Source organism: Lipotes vexillifer, unplaced genomic scaffold, assembly GCF_000442215.2.
Source record: "Lipotes vexillifer unplaced genomic scaffold, Lipotes_vexillifer_v1.1 scaffold652, whole genome shotgun sequence".
Classification (NCBI taxonomy): domain Eukaryota; kingdom Metazoa; phylum Chordata; class Mammalia; order Artiodactyla; family Lipotidae; genus Lipotes; species Lipotes vexillifer.
This window is the reverse complement of record NW_006779703.1, coordinates 1,910,201-1,934,361: the sequence shown is the minus strand read 5'-3', so window position 1 is coordinate 1,934,361 and position 24,161 is coordinate 1,910,201. Positions and strand designations below refer to the sequence as shown.

At 41.3% G+C, this 24,161-nt stretch overlaps 1 protein-coding gene across 1 annotated transcript in view; it reads right to left on the bottom strand.

Moving 5' to 3' along the window:
* LOC103074314 (IQ and AAA domain-containing protein 1-like) overlaps positions 1 to 24,161 on the bottom strand; it is a gene marked incomplete at its 3' end in the record, with an annotated part of 93,537 nt that overhangs the window by 41,033 nt on the left and 28,343 nt on the right. The window contains exon 6 of the mRNA XM_007452917.1: positions 12,562 to 12,767. Within this exon, the coding sequence (XP_007452979.1) occupies positions 12,562 to 12,767 (206 nt within the window). The remainder of the gene's footprint in view (positions 1 to 12,561; positions 12,768 to 24,161) is intronic.

The window sequence follows — 24,161 nt, the reverse complement described above, 5'->3', positions numbered from 1 at the left end:
TCTTCCCGGACCCCAGCACGAACCTATGTTCCCTGCATCAGCAGGCGGACTCTCAACCACTGAGCCACCAGGGAAGCCCAGAAGCTTCCTTCTTGATTCCAAAGTATTATCGTTGCTCATGCTTGAATCCTACAGGAACCTCCCTGCCCTGCGCTCACTCTTTTTTTTCATTAAAAGGAACAATATACTACAGACGATGTAATTGATTATTTAGACTTTGGTTACTCTTTTGTTGAGAAAATGTTACAGATGCTTTATTTTCACCTTTTGTCTGAAATATTTATCTGTATAGACAAATTCATACCCAAGCAAGAACAAATCACTTTAGGAAGGAATGGAGAGAATTTTCCATTTAAATAGACGGCCGTCCATTTCTGTTCATGCACCTATAGTTCTAAACCCCAGACATCATTCATCCATAGACTTTTCCTCATTTAAAGGAGTGAGTCACTGCCCTTCCTAACTCAAGAGTCCAGAAAGTTTAGGAAACGAAACTTTACAGATGTTTACATTTTAAACTCATTTCCTATGCGTTACTTTCAAAATTAACCTTTCATAAACAGCAACAGAGTGAATTACAGAAAAGGGAAGTTTTAGAGTATAAAGGTTAATTCTGAAGATCCTCTGACCTTCGTTCTATCAAGTGACAAGCACCTATTTATGAAACATAAAGGCATGACTTCTGTCTGAAGCAACATGTGTGTTGACATATGTCACCATACGGCACTAAAATTAAGAGCCTGCTGAAACAAACCCAAAGGCTCCATATCCAAAGAACAGTTTGTCCTGCCTTGCAACGTATTAAGTACCTATGACGGAGGCGGCTTCCAGCGACTTGAGCAGAGAGTCAGTAGATTTGGGAGCTTTCACATTCCCAGGATAATACTGGTTTTAATTTTTTCAGTGGTTTTCTGACACTCCTTAAGGCGATTTCCTACACTTTCCCACCTCCCTGGAAGGTGTGCAGAGGGTGGCAGTGCCTCTAGCCCAAGGCTACTCAAAGTATAATCCCAGGATCAGGACTCTTAGCATCTCCCAGGAGCATGTTAGAAATTCGACACCAAAAACACAGGCAACCAAAGCAAAAATAGGTGGAAGCACAGCAAACTAAAAACTTGTGTGCAGCAAAGGAAACCATCAAGAAAATGAAAAGGCAGCCTACAGAATGGGAGCAAGGATTCACAAAGCATACATGTGATAAGCGACTAATATCCAAAATATATAAAGGTCTCCTACAACTCAATAGCAGAAGACCCCCAAATAACCTGGCTTAAAAATGGGCAAATGAAGTGAGTAAATATTTCTCAAAGAAGACATACAAATGACCAACAGGTACATGAAAAGATGCTCAACATCACTAATCATCAGGGAAATGTACATTGAAATAACAATGAAATGTCACCTCACATCTGTTAGGATGGCTGTTATCAGAGGAGGAAAGATAAGTGTTGAGGAGAATGTGGAGAAAAGGGAACCCTTGAACACTGTTGGTGAGAATGTAAATTGGTTCAGTCATTATGGAAAACAGTATGAGAGGTTCCTTAAAAAATTAAAAATAGAGTTACCATGTGATCCAGCAATCCCACTTCTGGGTATATATCCAAAGGAAATGAAATTGGGATCTCAAAGAGTTATACGTCCACTGTGAAATAACAGAAGAGGTGTCGATTGGTCTCTGCCTCTGGCTGCTGGCACAGAGCTCCTAAATCCCTTGGAATTTCCATGACAGGAGAGCATTCTGTTCTAATGAGGTGATGCTGGGTGGGCTCCTGGGGCGGGGACAAGCCACCATTAGAAGCTGAGACATTTAGCCCCACCCTCTACTGTCCAGGAAGGGCGGAGGAGTGAAAATTGAGTTTATGATCGATCGCGCCTACGTGATGAAGCCTCCATAAAATTTCCCGAAGTATATGGGGTTCAGAGACCTTCTGGGTGGATGAACACATGGCGGAGCTGGGACGGTGGTGCCTGGAGCATGGGAGCTCCGTGCCCCTCCCTGCAACACCCTGCCCTGTGCATCTCTTCTATCTGGATGTCCATCTGTATCCTTTACCATTTCCCTTTATAATCAATAAGTAAATGTAAGTAAGTGTTTCCCTGAGTTCTATAAGCTATTTTAGCAAATTATGGAACCCAAGCGGGGAGTCGTGGGAACCCCGATTTATAGCCGATTGGTCAGCAGCACAGGTGACGACCTGGGATTTGACATTGACATCTGATGTTGGGGGAAGCAGGTTTGTGGGACTGAGCCCTTAACTTGGGGGGTCTGAGGCTCTCTCCAGGGAGTGTCAGAACTCCACTGAATTGTAGGACACCCAGCTGGTGTTGCAGAGAGTTGCTTGATGTGTGGACAACCTCCACACACGTGGCGTCAGAAGGCAGCGTGGATGTAGTGGGTGAGTAAAGGTGACACACACAGGAGGAAACGTTTTTCTCTTTACACACATCGTTGTTCACTGCAGCGTTATTCACGAGAGCCAAGATATGGAGACAACCCAAAAGTCCGTCGACACATATATGGATAAGGAAAATGTGGTACATACATGCGATGGAGTATTATCCAGCCATAAAAAGAAGGAGATCCTGCCACAGGCGACAACATGGTTGAATCTTGAGGACACTGTGCTAAGTGAAGTGAGTCACACACAGAAGGACAAATACCACATGACGTCGCTTATATGAGAAATCTAAGATAGTCCAATTCAGAGAAGCAGAGAGTAAACAGTGGTTGCCAGGGGCTGGGGGGAGGGGGAACCAGGAAGTTATTAGTCAAATGGTGCAACCTTTCTGTTATACAAGATGGGTAAGTTCTAGAGATCTACTGTATAGCATAGAGCCTATAGTTAACAATACTGCGCTGCACACTTAAACGTTTGCTAGGAGGGTAGATCTTATCACACGCACAATAATAAATCAGTAAAAGAATGGGAAGTAATTATACAGAAAGAGAAATGCAGACTCTTAGTTCCCACCCGAGGCCTACTGAATCAGAACTTCGGGGGTGGGGGGCAAAACCCGTTTTGACAGGCTGTCCAGCTGCTTTTGAAGCATGCACCAGCGTGAGAGGCACTGCAATCTGGCCCAACGTTAATTACGATATCTCGCTGGACCTTCAGCTCTTCTCTGCCCGTGACCTCAGCTCAGCTCAGCACACGCGTTACATCTGTGGAATCTCAGGCACTCTGCTGGGTTTGAAGAAAACCAAAGAAGACATCGCTGCCCTGTCCCCCCAAAGGCTTGCAATCTAGAGGGGAAGAGAGAGGCTCAATGAGGGTGGGGGGCACCCTGGGAGCCAGGGATATGACCATGGACCATAGAGAGAGAGTCTGGCCACTGCATTTGCAAAAGAGCCTCAGGGCCTGTCTTTCGTCATGACTTGGTGCCTGGATAAGCCCAGAAAGCCTGTAGCTGCTGGGTGTTCTTAGTTTGATTTACCGTGACGACTGACAGCAAAATACGTGATTTCACGCAGGTGTGCACCTGTCCCCAAGGCCACCCTGATTTCTCACCCACCTCTTCTTATGTCCTCCATTCAACCTAATATATTTTCCACCAAAGCGAATGGCAGAGAAAAAAAAAAGCTATTCACCTTCTCATAGGAGTAATCCGCGTGTGTTCACATGTCCTCCACAGACCAGAGCTGCTTTTGAGAATTCACTGAAAATATAATTACACAAGGAATTCAAAACAACGACCCCTAATCACCTCCTCTGGCCATCCCTTTCCCACCGTCCTCCTGAAATTTCTTTTTTCTTTCTGAAAGTAACTCATACTCAATGTAGAAAATCTGGAATACGAAGGAAAAGAACAAACAGCGCCGTGGTCCCAGTCCCGGGAAGATAACCTATCGTGAACGTTCTAGTGGTTTCTTTCCGATGTCCTTAAAAGTCCTCGGGAACAATTCTGAACCTTTCCCTGAGAACCCATCTCGTTTTACACAATGATGAGCCTTCAGAAAACCTCTGCTCACCCTGGCTTTAGTTCTGCCCCTAGTGACCCAAGTTTTTAGCCAAGTTACCTGACCCCTCTGAGTCCCTTTTGTCACCTGTGAAATAACTGGAGTCACAGCCAGTTTTCTCAAATCCCATGATTCCTCGTTGTCGTTCTCCCTTTTACCTACACAGACCATCACCTCACTCTGCGGGAAGAGGCTTTGAAGCAGGGACAGAGAAGGAGTCAGGAACAAGGAAAGCTCCTGGTTTCCAGGTGGTACCTAGTGAGCCACTCGGCCTTGGGCAACTGCCATCTTTTCCTATGAAATGACCACGGAGCCCAAGACACACAGGACAAGCCTTCTGTTGCTGGAATGCTCAGAACAAGGAGCCGTTGTGGGAGTATCATGGCTTTTGGAATCAAGAGACTGGAGTATGAATGGCCTCTCATAAGCCATGAACCCCGAGTAAGGCACTCAGCCTTTCTAAGCCTCGGGATCCCAGAAGAGCATCCATGGGAAGCACCTGGCGAGGTCCCTCTTGGAGGAGCAGTAGACAGGTACGCAAGTTCAGAAGGAGTGAACAGTGATGGAAGCTGGTGCAGGCCCTGGAGGTCCTGGCAGGGGGACAGCATTGGAGGCTGGATGGGAGAGGTCCGAAAGTCTTTTCCAAAAGAGACATACACTTTTCCAGGCTGATAGGAAACTCCGTCGTTCCGCCTCGCTCCAAACACGTCCTCATCCTCAGCAAATTTCTGCACGTGTCTGGGAGCTCTCCTGGGTGGTGAGTACACCATTCTCTTCACTTGCAGATAACTCTTGAGCCCCCTCCAGTGTAAACTCCTGGAGCCCTAAATTGGCATAAACTGTGCGGGCGAGAGACAAACCTGCAGGTCTCTCCAAGTCCACATACTTTAAAATGACAAAGCTTAACCTGCAGAACTGTACACAAAAGGGTGAACTTTACCGCATTTAAATTATATCTTAATTTTTTTAATCAAAAAAATTAACAAAGCATTCCAAGGCCTCTTCCAGGAAGGATGTACGTCTGCTGGTGATCTGTAGACATGTCACGTCCTGGCTCCCCCGCCCTGGGGACTGAGAGCACATTCCACCCTGTCTAATTTTTGTCTGCCTACCCTGTTATTATCCCCCAACTTTATCCCCACCCCCAGCCCTGGCAGCCCTTCCTCCCCCGCCTCCATCCCCAGCCAGTCTCTCCTGCCGATCAGGATGCAGCACTTGGAAAGATGCTGACGGCGGTAAATATAAAGGCTCCAGACCCAGGAGTGAAAACGCAGGGCACTATGGCTATGGCAACTCTTCCAAACTGCAAACTGTGTGTCTGAGAATGTGCCAGCCTTCCTATATGTTTAAAATAATTATTGAGGCTGTATCATATGCCACACATTGCTCTAAGGGCTTTATATGTATCATTCTCTGTTATCCTATCCATGAGGTCGATACTGTTAATATCCTCATTTTAAGTTGAGGAAATGGAGGCACAGAGAGGTTAAGCAACTGGTTCAAGGACACACCGTCTGTAAGTGCTAGAGCTGAGACTTGAACCCAGGCAGCCTGGCTCTCAGACCACTCCTCTTGTGTGTGCCTGTGTGATTTGTAATGTATTTGTTTATTATAGAGAGCATGATAGATGCCATCACATCATAAGATTAAAAGGCATTTTATTTCGCAGTCAGGCTCACCCTGCTGAGGACCAACAGCATCCCAAAGCCCCCAGAGCCCTTCCTCTTAGCCATCACCTCTGACTGACTGTGTGTTGGCTTAAAAAATGGAATAAGGCTATGTAATTTACTACCACTTCCAGATTCCTCAAGATTAAAAGGAACCTGCTAAAATCCCAGGAGAACTGCCACAGGGCCAATCCTAGGGCTGTCACCCCATTTGAGGGTCTTACTTCTCTCTAGATTGAAGGTGAGCTGGATGCAGGGCATAGTTTCAACAAACTCAGTTAAAAAATGCAGGTGGGGAAAAGTGGTCCACACAAGACCAATTGCAAAGAGACAAAGGCCTGGATCTGGCCCGGTTTTCAGAGCTGACAGCTACTCTGGTGGCTCCGATGCTCGTGAGGGAAATGGGGGAAGAGGCTGTTGCATCTTCAGGGACAAGAGCCCACAGTCCCACGGACTTCAAGGTTCTCCTTTATCACCCTAAGGGGTTGGATGAGGTTACTTTATGATACTTTAAAATGAAGCTCATCCGTGGATCGTACCACTTAGATGACGGTTTATGACAGGTCCCAAGCCAAAAGAAATATTAATTATAGCAAGAGATCTTCTGGAAACAAGTATCCCCACGACTGTGCCATCCAATATGGTAGCCCCTAATGACACATGGTTATCTAAACTTAAATTTGAATGAATTAAAATTAAATTAAATTAAAAATTCAGCTCCTCTGTCACCCTACCATCTTTCAAGTGCTCAATAGCTGTATGTGGCTGGTGGCTACTGGAGTGGACAGTACACATCAGACCAATTCCACCACTGCAGAAAGTCCTATTGGACAGTGCTGATGGAGAGTACTACAATCTCGTTTTGTCCTTCATTAGGAATGCTGCCAGTGAATGAAAGAAGAGTACTTCTCTCATGGGGTTGCTGAGGATTGTGGTAGGCTGAATAACAGCCACCAAAGATACTGGGTCCTAATTCCTGGAGTCTCTGAATGTTATTTATAAGAAAAAAGATATCTATATTTGAGATGTGATTAAGAATCTTGGAATAAGATTATCCTGGTGGGCCCTAAATGAAATCCTAAGTGTCTTATAAGAGAACAACAGAGAGAGATTAGACACACAGAAGAGAAGGAGGCAAGTGACCACAAAGCAGAGATGGGAGTGATGCAGCCACAAGCCAAGGAGTGCCGGCAGCCTCCAGAAGCAGAAGATGTGAAGAACCAACTCTCCCCCAGAGCGTTCAGAGGGAGCACAGTCCTGCTGAGTCTGTGATTTCAGACTCCTGACTTCCAGAACTGGAAGAAAATAAATTTCTATTGGTTTAAGCCACCAAGTCTGTGGTCATGCACTACAGCAGTAATCACAAATTAATGCAAGGGTTAAGCTACTTTATATATATACTACATTTTAGAGGTCACTTAAGAAAAAAGACATCACAAAGGGAAGCATATAAATGACAGGGCGGTTCACAGAAGAAATGCTATTGACAAAAAGTCCGAAAGATTTTTCAACCCCTCCAAATAATAAAATAAATGCAAATTAAGGGACAGCACCGTTCTCTTATCAATTTGACAAAATATTAAAAAGATAATCATTGATTCATTAGCTAGTCCATCCATCCAACTGAACGTTAAGCAATCATGAAAGACATCTTTTTGCAAAATAGTTTAAGGACATAGGGAAACCCAGTGTTAAATTTTTAAAAATTAGAAAAAGGATTCATAAAACTGTAATTAAAATATATACATGAGAGAAAAATACTGGAAAGCAATTTACCAAAAATTTTTATAGTAGCTAATATCTCTGTCTACTAAAATTATAGACAATTTAAATTTTCTTCTTTAAACTCTGCCTTGTAAATTTTCTACAATGAGCATGTATTAGTTTTAACACTGGAAAAAAAGGACTTCCTTTAAAATAATTTAAAAATCAACTTGAACCACAAATCCTAGTGTTTGATAAAATACTGGGCAACTTTTGGAAACTACAAGTATTGATTAAATCAGCTAAGAATTAGTATTCAAAATTGTGGGAGTTTATATTTGTAACTTCTAGTCATTTTTTAGTTGTCACTGTATGTCCTGTTGGAATTTATCCTGAAGACTGATCATGTTTCATGTTTCAAAAGACAATATTTGCTTTTTATTTGTCTTTGATTTAAAAAAGCAAGGAAAGGGATTTTATCAAAGTCAATCAGATAAATGTAATCCAATTATGAAAATAAATCCGCCCTCGACCTCACATTACTTCAAAAGGAGGGATCTTTACGTCTCTGTGAATTACACACAGCCTACCCATGGGAGCTGCTCTAACTCAGCCTCCAAACTGTCAGGTCAGTAACAGCAGGATGGAATGTCCTCAAGGGGACTGGCCGGGAGGGCTGGGTCTTCAAAGAAAGCCCAGAGCCAAGGGGAGGGGCTGCTCCCAGGAGGCCATCAGGAGTCTCCCATGACCCTCCCAGCACCTCAGAAGGGGGAGCAACTCACAGTTACTGCCAGCCTCAAGGCGCCCTATTCTTTCATCAGAAGAATTTCCAGGAGTGTTCTGCAGGTGTTGCATCAATATACTTTTTAAAAAATTAGGGTGTTTTAACATTTCAAATGTTTATTTTGGATTATCCCAAGTTAACTTCTTGCCTTTCTTTTTCTTTTAATGTATTTTTAACAAGGCTTTTTCATTATAAAAATAATACTTATTGAAAGAAAGACTTCTAAGCGCACAGGAGAATATGAGCTAAAAGTAACATCACTACTCTTGTCCCCAGAGGTGGCCATGCTAACAAAGTTCCTAGTGTATCCTTCCAGAAATTTTCCATCCATATGCAAACATATATTTAATAAATTAAATGCATGTGTGAATATATCTTTGTATATATGTATATGTGTGTATACATATATTTTATATATTTTAGCTTATTTGGAGTTATAATTGTACATAGTGCTTTCAACTTGGTTATATCACCTAACAATAAATTGGATTATAAAAGTCTATCTAAAAGTAAAGAATTATTTCATTTGTAGAAAACATGGTTGTGGGCATCTGTTCTCTGATGTCCTGAGAAAAGGGAGGAAAGTTGCTGATAAGGAAAGTTCATGGACACAGGGCATATCATCTTCATTAACCATGAAAATGAAGGTTTCAATTATAAACCAAGGTGATTTAATCAGAAGACAGTTCTTTTGAAACAATGCCTTTCTACTTAAAGTTCCATGGTTGCACAAAATCATCCTGAGTATATTTCCTCCAGACACAATTATGTAATTAGATAAGAAAGGAAAAGGGCAATACTGCTGGCTTGCACTACCCACTGCTTGGATGGGGACTGTATCCACCACTCTCTCCTCAGCACCAGGCACTGTCCTCACAGGGCTTGCCATTTACCTGGGGGAGGGGCATATGAATGAGCAGATGTGTACAATACGGCAGGAATAATAATGGTCTGCATACTGGGGTCGAAGTCTCCCATATCTTAACAACCCCACAAAATAGCTTTGAGTCTTGTTCTCGTATCACAGATGAGGAGACTGACAGCACAGAGAGGTTAAGCGACTTGCCCAAGGCTGCACAGCTATTTCTCAGGAAGCGAGGCTCCAGTTTCTGTGATTATGCAGATCGCCTGGAGGGGGAAGGGGAAGATGCTGGCAGAGCTCAAGGATGGAGAGGAACTGCAGGGAAGCCCTCAGGGAGGGTTTCATACAGAGGATGGATTTGAACAAGAAGCTGGTGAGGCAGAGTGGTGGGGGAAGGGAAGAGAAGGTGGACAGGTGGGGACACCATCTGCGTCTTGGGCCCCATCCTCCAGGGGTCTCAGCCAAGGAGGGGATGAGTGCTGAGATTCCAGCAGAGGCCGTGGAGTGGCTGAAGAGCATCAGGGACCATCTGGGCAGTGCTTGTCTTCCTGGGTGTGCAGCATGTGATGGGGTTGGATGGATCCAGGAGGAGGGGACCTGCTGGTGGAGGGTCTGAGAGATCCCGCCCGTCCCCCAAGGCCTGAGAAGGGCACCCTGTACGCTTCTGGGGAGTGTGGGTCCTGAAGGAACCAGCATCCCAGCGGGATGAGGCCTGTTCAGGAAGTGAGAGGCCTGAATTGCAGCTGCCCAGTGAGTGAGGGCACGTGGCAGAAACCACAGGCCACAGGAGGTGGTCCCCAAAGACCAGGTGGACTGGTCTCTCCTCGTGGACCAGATGGCTACACCACCCACCTGTGGAAAGCAGCCAGGGCGCTGACATAGCCCGAGCCCAGATGCTGTTCACTCTGCTGGCCCCCAGCCGATGCTGTGAAGGTTGGTAACTTCCCTTTGCAGTCAGATGCCACAAAGGGAAGAAAAACAGGAACATTCATGATAGGGAGGCATCTGAAGTGACTGCACATTTACTCAAAATAGACAGTCAACCTTAAAGAGGCTATTTAAGTCAGAATAGATTGTTACCTACAATTGTTACCGATTAAGTTTTTCTTATACTGTGAGTGGGAGTTTGGCGGGGGTGGGGGGTAGCGGGGTAGTCTGAGAACAAGGCTAGTGATTGGAATACTGGGTTTTGGTGTTTGAATAACAAAAAAACATGCTATTTTAAAAAACTCAAACACTAACATCTTTGCTGATATATCTTTGATCTATTTCTAACAGCTTTATGGATGTGTAATATATAATAAACTGTTCATATTCAAGTGTACAATTTGATAAGTTTGAGATATCTATCTGCCTGTATACACACACACACACACACACACACACACACACACACACACACGTATATGTATATCTTATGTCTCCATGAAGCCATCACCAGAATTAAAAGTAAGGAGGGGGCTTCCCTGGTGGCACAGTGGTTGAGAGTCCGCCTGCCGATGCAGGGGACGCAGGTTCGTGCCCCGGTCCGGGAAGATCCCACATGCTGTGGAGCGGCTGGGCCCGTGAGCCATGGCCGCTGAGCCTGCGTGTCCAGAGCCTGTGCTCCACAACGGGAGAGGCTACAACAGTGAGAGGTCCGCGTACCGCAAAAAAAAAAAAAAAAGTAAGGAGGAAGCTGATAAAGTGAAGAGGGGATATATGCATATATAAATATCTCCCTCCCTATTAGCATCTTTTCTCTATCTCTTTATTATTATCAGTTATCAGTATAGAATTAATACAGTTTCAAATTTCTCATTTTAAAATATTCCTTTCATTTAAAATATCCCGTTTGGCAATAAAATATCCCTGATAAATACAATATAAAGAGAAAAGCTCACAAAATTAATCAATTTTGAATTTTAAAAAACCATAACTATTTAAAAGCCCTATTTATATAATAAAGGACAGAACTCCCCAATCAAAAGCATGTAACTGTTATATCAAACATTCCTGAAGAAACTTTGTTATAAAATTTAAGTATCATTGAGGAGATAGCATGTTAGAATCCCATACAGAATTAACACAAGAGAAGCTTATGATTGTTCAAGTTTTTCTGAATCATTGTAAAATAATTGATGTATGTTAGACATCTGTTGCTGCATGCTAAGTCACCCCAACACTTAGTGACTGAAACAACACACGTTTATTGTGTCACTGTTTCTGTGGATAGGGAACTAGATGTGGCTCAGGTGGGTATCTCTGCCTCGGGGTTTCCCACGAGGCTGCAGTGTTGGCTGGGGCTGCAGCCTCATCTGAAGGCTCGCCTTGGGGAGAATGCCCCTCCAGTTCATGCATGTGGCTGTGGACAAGATTCAGCTCTTCTCAGGCTGCAAGGCCAACTGGGAGGCTGCCTACCACAGATATAAACATCTTTTAATGTAATGTTTTGAGAAGGAGTTTGGTTTTCTATTGCCAACAAGTTAAATTCCCTGGTCCTGACGAGCAAATCAAAGTTGGAATCTGAGTGCCTCTGAACCTAATGTGGTACAGCACAATACCCACCAAAGAAAACAGGTGGTGAGTCTGCTTCCATGGCCCTGGGACTGATCACAACAATCTGCTCTCTTTCCTTCCCCTCTTGAAATAGATTTTTTTTTTTTTTGCGGTACGCAGGCCCCTCACTGCTGTGGCCTCTCCCGTTGCGGAGCACAGGCTCCGGACGCACAGGCTCAGCGGCCATGGCTCACGGGCCCAGCCGCTCCGCGGCACGTGGGATCTTCCCGGACCGGGGCACGAACCCGTGTCCCCTGCATCGGCAGGCGGACTCTCAGCCACTGTGCCACCAGGGAAGCCCTTGAAATAGATTTTAAAGCTGCTCCAACTGGGTTGCCTACAAAGCGTTTGTTCTACTGTGTGGAAACTTGTACTGTGTTAAGTGTTGGTTCTTCTGTACTTCTCTAATAAAGGAGCACATCTTTCGTAAACAAAAACCACCTTCTGAAAACAAGCTTTAAATTGCTTAACACTTCACTTATGAGCATTAAAGAAGACCCTTAATATAGGCAGACCCTTAATACAAGAAGGCCTTAATATACATAAGGCCTTGTCCCCAGAACTGCTACCTTCCCATCATTTCATGGGAGGTCTGGGGGCCAGGCTTCAGGTCCCAGAGTCAGCAGCTGCTTCAAGGGATTATGACAGAGAAGGAGCATGACTGAGACTGTGGAGCCTCATACAATTAGGGTCAAATCCCAGAAGGAAGGGCAGCGTGAATTGCTTGTGGCCGGACCCCTCGGATTTCAGACAGACCTGGCCTGTGAAAGCCTGCTATCTTGGGGCTGTGTCATCCACCCATGATGTTCAATTTCATGTGGCTATAGAGCTTTATATAGACTGTATTTAAAAAAAAAAAAAAACAGGAACAAAAGCAATTTCATTAAAAAAAGAATTAGTTCCTAAATTCTTAGCCTTCACAGTCTACTTTTCTAAAATGAAGCCAGAAAACCACATGAATCTATATCAACATGTTTCTGTGCTTAAAAACACACAAGAATATCAACCACCACAGAAGAGACTGTCAGGATAGATGTCCTACACTCACCTGCATTCGATGAACCAACGCCGGATCTCATCTTGGAGGTTCTCCTTGATGTTGGGACCTTCTATTAGTTTCAAGTCATCCTTGATTGTAACCAAGGCATCTCTGTATTCCTCCTCGTGCTTTACCTGCACCTCATCTCGCAGGTGGGTCACCCTGTCAGCCTGGATTAATGCAGCACTGACTTCATTAAACAAAGGAGGTGGGTTCTGAAAATATAAGCCAAAAGGTTTGAGATCATAAAGGTTACAGAGAGGTGAAAAATATTAGACAATAATGAAATATGTCAGTATCTTCAATGGTGTCCTACCAAAGACCCATAAGAAATACAAACAGAACAACAGAATCAGATCTTGCAGGAGAGCTTGAAGGAGTAATTCACAACCATGGGGAGGAAGCATGGGATCACTCTGTACTATTTCCCAGAAACTGGTAATTGGCTTAAAAAATGCTTATTCGGTAAATCCTTCAAAAAATCATTCAAGTTGCAGAAGGTGAAGTTTTCCAAATCTTCTTGGTTAGTGGGAGAGGAAAGAATATAGCATTAGAAAGTAAATGAAGCAAGAATTGATGAAAAGAGTTTGGGTGTTCTGATTTCAAGAAAAATGACACCAAAATCAACACTGAAAACATCCCCTCTATTGTTAAAGACCCTCCAGAGCAGGAAATTCTCAGCTGACTCCAGACATTCACGCTATTACAACTTATTGTCACAATGTTCTCTCTCCACATCTGCTGATCAGAAAGGCAACAACGTCTGGCTGTAGAACGCCAACCAAATGCTCAGCACTGGTCCAGCAACATGTGGAGGGTTGGGGTCACCCAAAGTACAAAGTCACTTTGAGACATGATTCCTGTTCTTTAGAACCGCTCAAGAAATGAGGTTGGCGGAATAAGAGTAATGCCCGTCACAGTAGGGAACCATGTCCAATAATCTATAAACGTGCTACCTTGTGGGTTTGGATGGAAAGAACTAAAAGGGACTTGGAGAAGAACACACATGGGAATCATAGGTATGAGCTAAAGATCCTGAGCTCTCAGGAGTTCAGAGATTCAGCCCAGGTAAGTTAGCAAATTAAGGACAAATTCAGTGGTGTGCTGGAGCCAGCCTGTAATGACTCATGAGATCCAGTTGATAGATTTTCAGAAATTTTGCAAGCTTGCTGTTAGGCACAGTTATTTTTAAATGCTAAATTGTATAAATTTAGGATTAAATTATGTTAACAAAGCAAGTTACCGATACCAAAAACTCACTGCTTCATAATTATTTTTACTGGATTTTATTGTCATCTATGCTCTTGATGTCATTATGTCTGTTGTATCTCTAAGGTGAAAATACTGTAATAATGCTGTCACTTCTGTGCATACCTTCCTGTGTTCATTCAGGTTAGCAGCTTGCAGTTGGCTATAGGAATACTTACACCATCGAAATTAGCAAATACTACAAATGAGGGCTTGATTTACTATTGTGATTTGATTGTATAGACTTAAGAAAGTGGTAGAGAAAATAATAATGCAGATAAACATAAAAGTGTGTCGTGTCTGTGTCACCTACACTGTGAATAGCACACAAAACTGAGGAAATATTCTTCCAGAATCCAAAAACTATAGTCTGATTCAGCAAAGGATGGCTAGTATCAAGTAGAGAAAAGATGACAAGTGTTGGGCATGGACGTGGAGAAATCAAAACCTTGTACACTGTCAGTGGGAATGTAAACTGGTGCAGGCACTATAGAAGACACTACGGAGGCTCCTCAAAAAATTAAAAATAGAACTACCATGTGATCCAGCAATCCCACTTCTGGGTATATATCCAAAGGAAATGAAATCAAGATCTTAAAAAGATATCTGCAGCCCCCTGTTCACTGCAGCATTATTCACAATAGCCAAGGTATGGATACAACCTAACTAAAGCCAGGGACCATTTTAAATCTGAAAATCCATATCCTTTTGTTACAAGGATTTATTTGGTTACTGTTCCTTTACAATTTCCTTCCTCTGTTTTCTTAGTTCTTTTCTTCTCAGAACTCCTGCAATTTTCTTTACACGTATCCCTCATCCATCTCTTTGCCATTTTGCTATTTTCTAGGAGATTTTCTTAATTTTTTCTTTCAACTTTATTTTTTGAAGTTTCTATTACTATATTTGAACTCTTTGATTCTCCTGTTTTGGGGCATTTTGTTCTAATTTCTGGATTCGATAATCCTCTTTTATTTCCATAAGGTTATTACTTTTAGAATTTTGTTTTTTATGTTTTATTTTACCCCTCTTTTCTTTCTTCCAATTTCTTTTCTGTTGGGTCTCTCTGTCTTTCTTAAGTGACTGGTGACCCTCTGTGGTTCATGCTTATTTAGGAGGGAGGCTCCCAGAGCTGTCTGTAACCTGTGGAGGGGAGTTGCTGACTGGTGAGGTCAGAGCTGCTTTATTGGAGGTATCTGAGTATCAGTACCCAAATGTCTTTCTTTTGAGCTGGTTTCTGCAGACAGAAATCCTCCCATCTGCTCCTGAAGAGGTGTTAAGTGTGGCTGCTAGAGCCAAGCAGAGGGAGGGAGCTATTGGTCTCACTGTTCTCTTTTTTTTTTTTAACATCTTTATTGGAGTATAATTGTTTTACAATGGTGTGTTAGTTTCTGCTTTATAACAAAGTGAATCAGTTATACATATACACATGTTCCCATATCTCTTCCCTCTTGCGTCTCCCTCCCTCCCACCCTCCCTATCCCAGCCCTCCAGGCGGTCACAAAGCACCGAGCTGATCTCCCTGTGCCATGCGGCTGCTTCCCACTAGCTCTCTACCTTACGTTTGGTAGTGTATATATGTCCATGCCTCTCTCTCGCTTTGTCACAGCTTACCCTTCCCCCTCCCCATATCCTCAAGTCCATTCTCTAGTAGGTCTGTGTCTTTATTACCGTCTTACCCCTAGGTTCTCCAAGACATTTTTTTTTTCTTAATCCTTCCTTTCAGAACAGGATCTCACCTCGCTCCCCACTGGGCAGAAAGAACAAGATAAACACAAGCCTTATTCTACCGAGTTAAACCAAACTCACTGACACAGCTCTTACGTCCCTTTGCTTTGAAATTTTCAACAAGTTTCTCCCTTTCAACAGCATATAACTGTACATTAAAAACTCATCTGGAAGTTATAGAAAAGAGGAATTTTATTCATTTCTGTAAATAAAATATTCAGAGCTAATTCTGCCATCTTATGTTTTCTAACACAATTTCTTGCTTTTCCTTTCCTACTTTTTGCTGGGTCTATGCAGTTAACTTTGTTCATTCTTGCTATGCAGTGGTTAAGAAACTTTACCTCTTATTTATAATCTTCTGCCAGTTATTCTGAAATTCTTAACATCATAATTACCACCTATATTTCTATTTATGTCTAGAATTCATTAGTATTTTTACTGTTTCTTTAAGCAAGTCTAGGACCTCTGCATGTGTTCACTCTTTTTCCCCCAAAACTTTTATTGTGTAATAACAGATTGTGATTAAGTTTTAAACCAGTAACTATTTAAATTTAACCATTGTTTTGGTTTCACTTTTTTTTTTTAACATCTTTATTGGGGTATATTTGCTTTACAATGGTGTGTTAGTTTCTGCTTTATAACAAAGTGAGTCAGTTATACATATACATACGTCCCCATATCCCCTCCCTCTTGCGTCTCCCTCCCCCCTCCCTATCCCACCCCTCTAGGTGGTCACAAAGCACCGCGTTGGTCTCCCTGTGCTATGTGGCCGCTTCCCACTAGCTACCTATTTTACATTTGGTAGTGTATATATGTCAATGCTACTCTCTCACTTCATCCCAGCTTTCCCTTCCCCCGCCCCATGTCCTCAAGTCCGTTCTCTACATCTGCATCTTTATTCCTGCCCTGCCACTAGGTTCATCAGTACCGTTTTTTTAGATTCCATATATATGTGTTAGCATATGGCATTTGTTTTTTCTCTTTCTGACTTACTTCAATCTGTATGACAGGCTCTAGGTCCATCTCTGCAAATGACACAATTTCGTTCCTTTTTCTGGCTGAGTAATATTCCATTGTATATATGTGGCACATCTTCTTTAACCATTCATCTGTCGATGGACATTTAGGTTGTGAAGCATGTCCTTGAGTGTAACTTTCAGACTGGATATGGTCAGCCATAAATATACTAAGTACTTGCATTTCTAAAATGACCTCATTTGGCCCTTCCCACTTGAATGGCAGCTTAGTAGCTACCCTGGAGGATACTTCTAATGGGCAGAGCTGCCAGCAACTAGCTTGTTGGAAATTTGATGATTGTTCCTTTGTAGGTAAGCTATTCTGCTCTTATGATGCTTTACACTTAGTCTTTTCAAAGTTTATCAAAATGAATCTAGGTGTGAGCATTTCTTCATTCGTCACATTCTCCATTTAGTGGGTCCTTTCAATATAAAGAATTATGTCTTCTCCTCTGTAAATTTTCCTTCTATTATTTATTTTTCTCCATTTTTCTCCCTGCAACAAATATTACATAAATGGCAGAGCACCAGATTGATCTGACCTTTTCTCTTGTGTTTTCTATCTCTCCTTTACTTGCTTGCACTATGTTACAGAAGATTTCTCCATCATTACCTTTCACAATTAATTTGGCTTTCAGTTATGTCCATTTATTATTTGGATTTATTTAGAATTTTAGAGGGGTTATTATTGTTTTGCTTTTTTGAGCATGCTCTTATCTTCCCAAAATTCCTTCTTATTTTATATTTGCTCCTTTCTTGTTTTTAGTAGTCACTTTGTTCAGGGAAATTATTTTAGATGCAACACATCTTCAAATATACCAGTGAGTTATTTTTTCCAAGTTCACGTTTTTCCTCAAAATTCTGAAAGGCAGTAAAAAAAAAATATGGATTCCCAGTTCCATCCTGGGGGTGAGAAAGAAGCAAGAAACTAGTAGTTTGGGAAAGTCTTCAAGTGATTCTGATAATATCCAGGTTTGAGGAAAAACTAACTGCTGTAGAAAAAGGTTTGGTAACCTCTAGCACACGAGTCAAACCTGGCCCACTGCTTATTTTTGTAAATAAAGTTTTATTGGAATGCAGCCATGCCCATTCATTTACATGCTGTCTATGGTGGCTTACACACTACAATGGCCACACTGAATAGTTGGGACAGGGACCATGTGGCTTTGCAAAGCCTAAAATGATGACAATAAGGAAAAGGAAGAGGGAGTGTTTCCTTAATTTCTCTTCTGATCTTTCATCCTTAGCATATAGGAACGCAAGAGATTTCTGTGTATTAATATTGTGTCCTGCAACTTTAACAAATTCAGTGATTAGCTCTAGTAGTTTTCTGGTGGCATCTTTAGGATGCTCTATGTACAGCATCCTGTCATCTGCAAACAGTGACAGCTTTACTTTTTCTTTTCCAAGTATTCCTTTAATTTCTTCTTCGTCTCTGATTGCCGTGGCTAGAACTTCCAAAACTATGTTACGTGATAGTGGTGAGAGTGGACATCTTTGTCTTGTTCCTGACCTTAGAGGAAATGCTTTCAGTCTTTCACCATGGAGAATGATGTTTGCTGTGAGCTTGTCATCTATGGCCTTTATCATGTTGACGTAGGTTCCCTCTATGCCCGCTTTCTGGAGAGTTTTTATCATAAATGGGTGTTGAATTTTGTCAAAAGCTTTCTCTGCATCTATTGAGATGACCATACAGTTTTTCTCCTTCAGTTTGTTAATGTGGTGTATCACATTGATTGATTTGCATATATTGAAGAATCCTTGCATCCCTGGGATAAATCCCACTTGACCATGGTGTATGATCCTTTTAATGTGTTGTTGGATTCTGTTTGCTAGTATTTTGTTGAGGATTTTTGCATCTATATTCATTAGTGATATTGGTCTGTAATTTTCTTTTTTTGTAGTATCTTTGGTTTTGGTATCAGGGTGATGGTGGCCTCGTAGAATGCGTTTGGGAGTGTTCCTCCCTCTGCTATATTTTGGAAGAGTTTGAGAAGGAGAGGTGTTAGCTCTTCTCTAAATGTTTGATAAAATTCGCCTGTGAAGCCGTCTGGTCCTGGACTTCTGTTTGCTGGAAGATTTTTAATCACAGTCTCAATTTCAGTGCTTGTGATTGGTCTGTTTATATTTTCTATTTCCCCCTGGTTCAGTCTCGGAAGGTTATGCTTTTCTAAGAATGTGTCCATTTCTTCCAGGTTGTCCATTTTATTGGCACAGAGTTGCTTGTAGTAATCTCTCATGATCCTTTGTATTTCTGCAGTGTCAGTTGTTACTTCTCCTTTTTCATTTCTAATTCTACTGATTTGAGTCCTCTCCCTTTTTTTCTTGATGAATATGGCTAATGGTTTATCAATTTTGTTTATCTTCTCAAAGAACCAGCTTTTAGTTTTATTGATCTTTGCTATTGTTTTCTTTGTTTCTATTTATTTCTGCTCTGATCTTTATGATTTCTTTTCTTCTACTAACTTTGGGTTTTGTTTGTTCTTCTTTCTCTAGTTCCTTTAGGTGTAAGGTTAGATTGTTTATTTGAGATTTTTCTTGTTTCTTGAAGTAGGATTGTATTGCTATAAACTTCCCTCTTGGAACTGCTTTTGCTGCATCCCATAGGCTTTGTATTGTCATGTTTTTTGTTGTCATTTGTCTCTAGGTATTTTTGATTTCCTCTTTGATTTCTTGAGTGATCTCTTGGTTATTTAGTAATGTATTGTTTAGCCTCCATGTGTTTGTGTTTTTTACATTTTTTCCCCTGTAATTTATCTCTAATCTCATACTGTTGTGTTGGAAAAGATGCTAGATACAATTTCAATTTCCTAAGGCTTGACTTATGACCTATGGTCAACTAATCTATGACAAAGGAGGCAAGGATATACAATGGAGAACACACAGTCTCTTCAACAAGTGGTGCTGGGAAAGTTGGACAGCTGCATGTAAAAGAATGAAATTAGAACACTCCCTAACACCATACACAAAAATAAACTCAAAACTGATTAAAGACCTAAATGTAAGACGAGACACTATAAAACTCTTAGAGGAAAACATAGGAAGAATGCTCTTTGACATGATTCACAGCAAGATATTTTTTGACCCACCTCCTAAAGTAATGGAAATAAAAACAAAAATATACAAATGGGACCTAATGAAACTTCAAAGCTTTTGCACAGCAAAGGAAACTATAAACAAGACAAAAAGACAACCCTCAGAATGGGAGAAAATATTTGCAAACGAATCAATGGACAAAGGATTAATCTCCAAAATATATAAACAGCTCATGCAGCTCAATATTAAAAAAACAAACAACCCAATCAAAAAATGGGTAGAAGACCTAAATAGACTTTTCTCCAAAGAAGACATACAGATGGCCAAGAAGCACATGAAAAGCTGCTCAACATAACTAATTATTAGAGAAATGCAAATCAAAACTGCAATGAGGTAACACCTTCCACCGGTTAGAATGGGCATCATCAGAAAATCTACAAACAACAAATTTTGGAGAGGGTGTGGAGAAAAGGGAACCCTCTTGCACTGTTGGTGGGAATGTGACCATTGTTTTGGTTTGTGACTTCTCTACTTGAATCCACAATTGAGATGCTGTCAGAATACAGCATCCACTTAATGACATAAAGCCAGGTGAAAAAAAAAATGAAAAGAAAATCACACATATAATACTTGATAAAAATATGTATTAGAATGTGTAACAAACTAAGCAAATTGTCTAAGTTTAGTATCATGAGAACATGAGAATGTACAACTCTTGATAGGGAAAAACCCCTAAAACGACTTTGAAAGTGGATCTAGAATGAGAATTACAGAATCATTTTAAAGAACAATGTTAAAAGCCAGTGATCTAAATTGACTCAAGATGTAAGTGCTCAAAGCCATGACTTTATATTATCTACTTTGTGTCAAAATAAAGAGATAAGAAATCCCTTTATTTAATCATTTAAAGAAGTATCCAATTCTCTTATTTTTCAGGAAATGTCTTACATTCCTAGTGTTATGAAATAGAAGTTTATAACTAACACAGAGATTTTTATCTGATCTCTCCAATGACTACCCTGAAGTCCATTGTTTTTGTGAAGATGTTCAAATGCATCTCTGCTACAAATGACCCAAATTTCTTTGTCTCTGATGAACTGTAAAATTGTCTTGAAGTCTTGCTTTAATATTATGATTTTTTATCAGTGAGTCATATGAAATCCCCCCCATTACATTGTTCTTATGGTAAATCATAGCATATTTTTTTCATAGATTCACACATACAAACTATATTTTAGCTGGGCCTTTTCCCCTTTGAATCCCTAAAAGTGAATTAATGAGTAGGCAACTCTGACTGGTGTCCTGGCAAAGCTCTACACAAAGTGTTCAGCCAACTTCGTAACACGTCCATGGTCTACGAGTGAAACAGAAGTCTCCCAGTGCTCATCAGACTTTTTTGTAATTGGCATGGCACTCTGTCCCACACCTTCTTTCTCTACATTTCTTTACTGATGTTACATCCATCTTTTGAGACAGAAGTAAGGACCTGATTATCCCATTGAACAGATGGGGACTGAGGTCCATCACTTAATGACTCTCCCAAGCCATCCTATGTGAATGAAGAATAAGGTTTCTGGATTCCTCCGGGTCTGTGTTTCTCCTATAACACCACGCTGGGCTGTTAATATGTGTGTATTCATGCGTGTTGCTTGAGATAGACTTTCTCTGACAAAAAATACATTTGGGGTCATTTGTAGCTTCTTTCGCTAGTTGCTTTTGAATTTAAAGGTTATAATATATTTAGATTCTTATGTTAATGAGTAGCTTTTCCTTTGGGCTACAACATCTTTTTCCTGTTTAGCAACTTTGTTCATATGGCATTCAAATTTGTTAACTCACCGCATAGACAGCAACTCATTGAAAAATAAATTACGAATATTAAAGTGAAATAGAGAACACAATAATATACTATATATGGAAATACATCAGCTGTAGAATAATGCATCTTAATGAAGGCTTCCCATGTGAATAAACCATTATATTTACAAGCTTTCCACAGTTAATGACCCAGAACTGGTTAACGAAACCTAAGTTTGTAGCAAGGTCCTCCGTCAGCAAAAATATACATATTAATAATTGATGTTGCTGTAAAAATAGGACATAAGATGATGACTCCTGGGTTTGTGGAGAAATAGGACTCTATGGTCCATTAACTTAAAATGCTTATCTAACGTTTGATGGGCTTTGCCTTTAAAAATCCTTGGTCAAATTAGTAAGATAAAATGGACATTTGTCCAAATGACAATCTGTTCAATTTATCAGTCACAAATCCCCTTGCAAATAAGTGATTTAATGCTGGCAACTTCCTGGAGGAGCTCATGGTCTTGGGGGTATTGCAGTCACTTAAGGTGAGGATGGAGCAGTGAGGGGAAGGGAGAGGGTCTATTCCAACAAATGACCGCCGTGGTCAGTGCAGAGATTAATCAGCTCCACGCAGCCCCCAGTCGGTCATCATTAGGGAGCATTCAGAGCCGTCCCATCAGCCCATGGGCTCGCATCGCATGCTTCCTGCGCTAATTTCACACGTGGAATGCCTCATGCTGTGGAGTAAACTGCTCTTCGGTTGGTCCGTTTTAAGATCGTGTGCGTGCAGGTGTGTGTGCATGGACGTTCCTTGGTTTATAAAAATAAGTTCTTCTGTTTCACCATTTCATTTCACAGTAATATATCTATACTTGTATATCTGTGTTTATATAAACACATCTACTCAGAAAGAAGAACCCAGCAAGAAGAAGTGAAAAAAAGGTGTGGGGAGAGTCAGGGCCGATGGTTTTCTTTTCTTTTCTTTTTCAAATTTTTTAAAATTTATTTATTTATTTAATTTTGCCTGTGTTGGGTCTTCATTTCTGCAGGCGGGTTTCCTCTAGTTGCGGTAAGCAGGGACTGTTCTTCGTTGCGGTGCACAGGCTTCTCATTGCGTTGGCTTCTCTTGTTGTGGAGCATGGGCTCTAGGCCCGTGGGCTTCAGGAGTTGCAGCATGTGGGCTCAGTAGTTGTGGTTCGCTGGCTCTAGAGTGAAGGCTCAGTAGTTGTGGTGCACGGGCTTAGTTGCTCCATGGCATGTGGGATCTTTCCGGACCAGGGATCAAACCCGTGTCCCCTGCATTGGCAGGAGGATTCTTAACCACTGCACCACCAGGGAAGCCCGCTGATGGTTTTCTTTTGCCCTCTGCTCATACTACAGTTATGGTAAACCTTTATTTTACGATGCCACAACTTCAAGTGGGTGCAAAACAATTAAAAATAGAGCAATTTCTAGCCCGTTAAATCTACTTTCTGGAAACTTGTAGTAGTTTTAAGATTTGCTTGATTAAGAGCTGGAATAGAACAGTATAGTTGAGCCTGTAACTGATTAGTGGTGGGAGCTAAATTTGCTACTTTTGTGTCCTACATTCTTTAAAAATGTTTAAAAATAAACACTTCCATGGCACTTAAAGCTTGCGAGACACTATTTTAACTGGTTTACAAATATTAACTAATTTATTCCTCATAATAAGTAGCCTTATGTATGAGTACCATTACTATCTTCATTTTACATATGCAGAAACTGAGGCACAGAGAGGTCAAAGAACTTGTCCAGGGTCACACAGCCAGGAAGTGGCAGACTGGAGCTTTGACCCGAAGCATGTACCTCCAGAATCTCTGCTCTTACCCTGTATGCTTTCTTGTATCTTTTCACTGATACTTTTCTTCTGGCTTAAAATAGTCTGTCTGAAAATGTTTTTTTATGGGTACTATAGATCATACTTTTCAAAAATATACATTTGTAATTTTAATGGATATTGCTGAGCTGCCTTGCAAAGAGGTTGCAGGATTGCTTTACTCTTCCCCCCCAACAGTGTACGACAGAGCCTTTTTCCCCAGACCTTGCCAACATTGTGACCTTAACCATTTTGATCTTGGCCAACTTAAATAGATTAAAAATGACAATTTAATAAGTATTTTTAAATCATGAGTGATGTGAGCATTTAAACCCACGATTATAAGCCATTTCAAAAAATAACAGTGAACACTTACCTAGTGCTCACAGGGTGCAGTGTGTCAGACACTATTTTAAATGCTTTACAGATACCAATTTCTTTAATACTTAACACACATCTTTGCCTGGGTGCTAGTACTATCTCCATTTTGCATATGTGGAAATCGAGGCACCAGGAAGCCAAGACACCACCCCAGTTCACCCTGTGAGTAAATGGTGGAACCAGAATCTGAACCCAGGCAGGCTGGCTCCAGAGTTCCCGGTCTTAACCATTCTACTATGCTGCAGTAAAGGACTTTGTAATGGGCCCTAATCTGAGATAAATAAAGGCAAATGTCCTGTCCTAGAATAGGGATAAAAGAATCCTGGGATCACGTGACTAAAGGAAGAGAATTGATTTTCTCATTGAGTTTCTGACGACCTGGGGACCCAGGGCAAGAATAAAGCAGAATAAGAAGAACAATAAATACTTCCCAGAAATAAACCCACGCACATATGGTCAGTTAATCTACGACAAAGGAGGCACAAACATACAATGGAGAAAAGACAGTCTCTTCAACAAATGGTGGTGGGAAAACTGGACAGCTACATGCAAAAACATGAAAC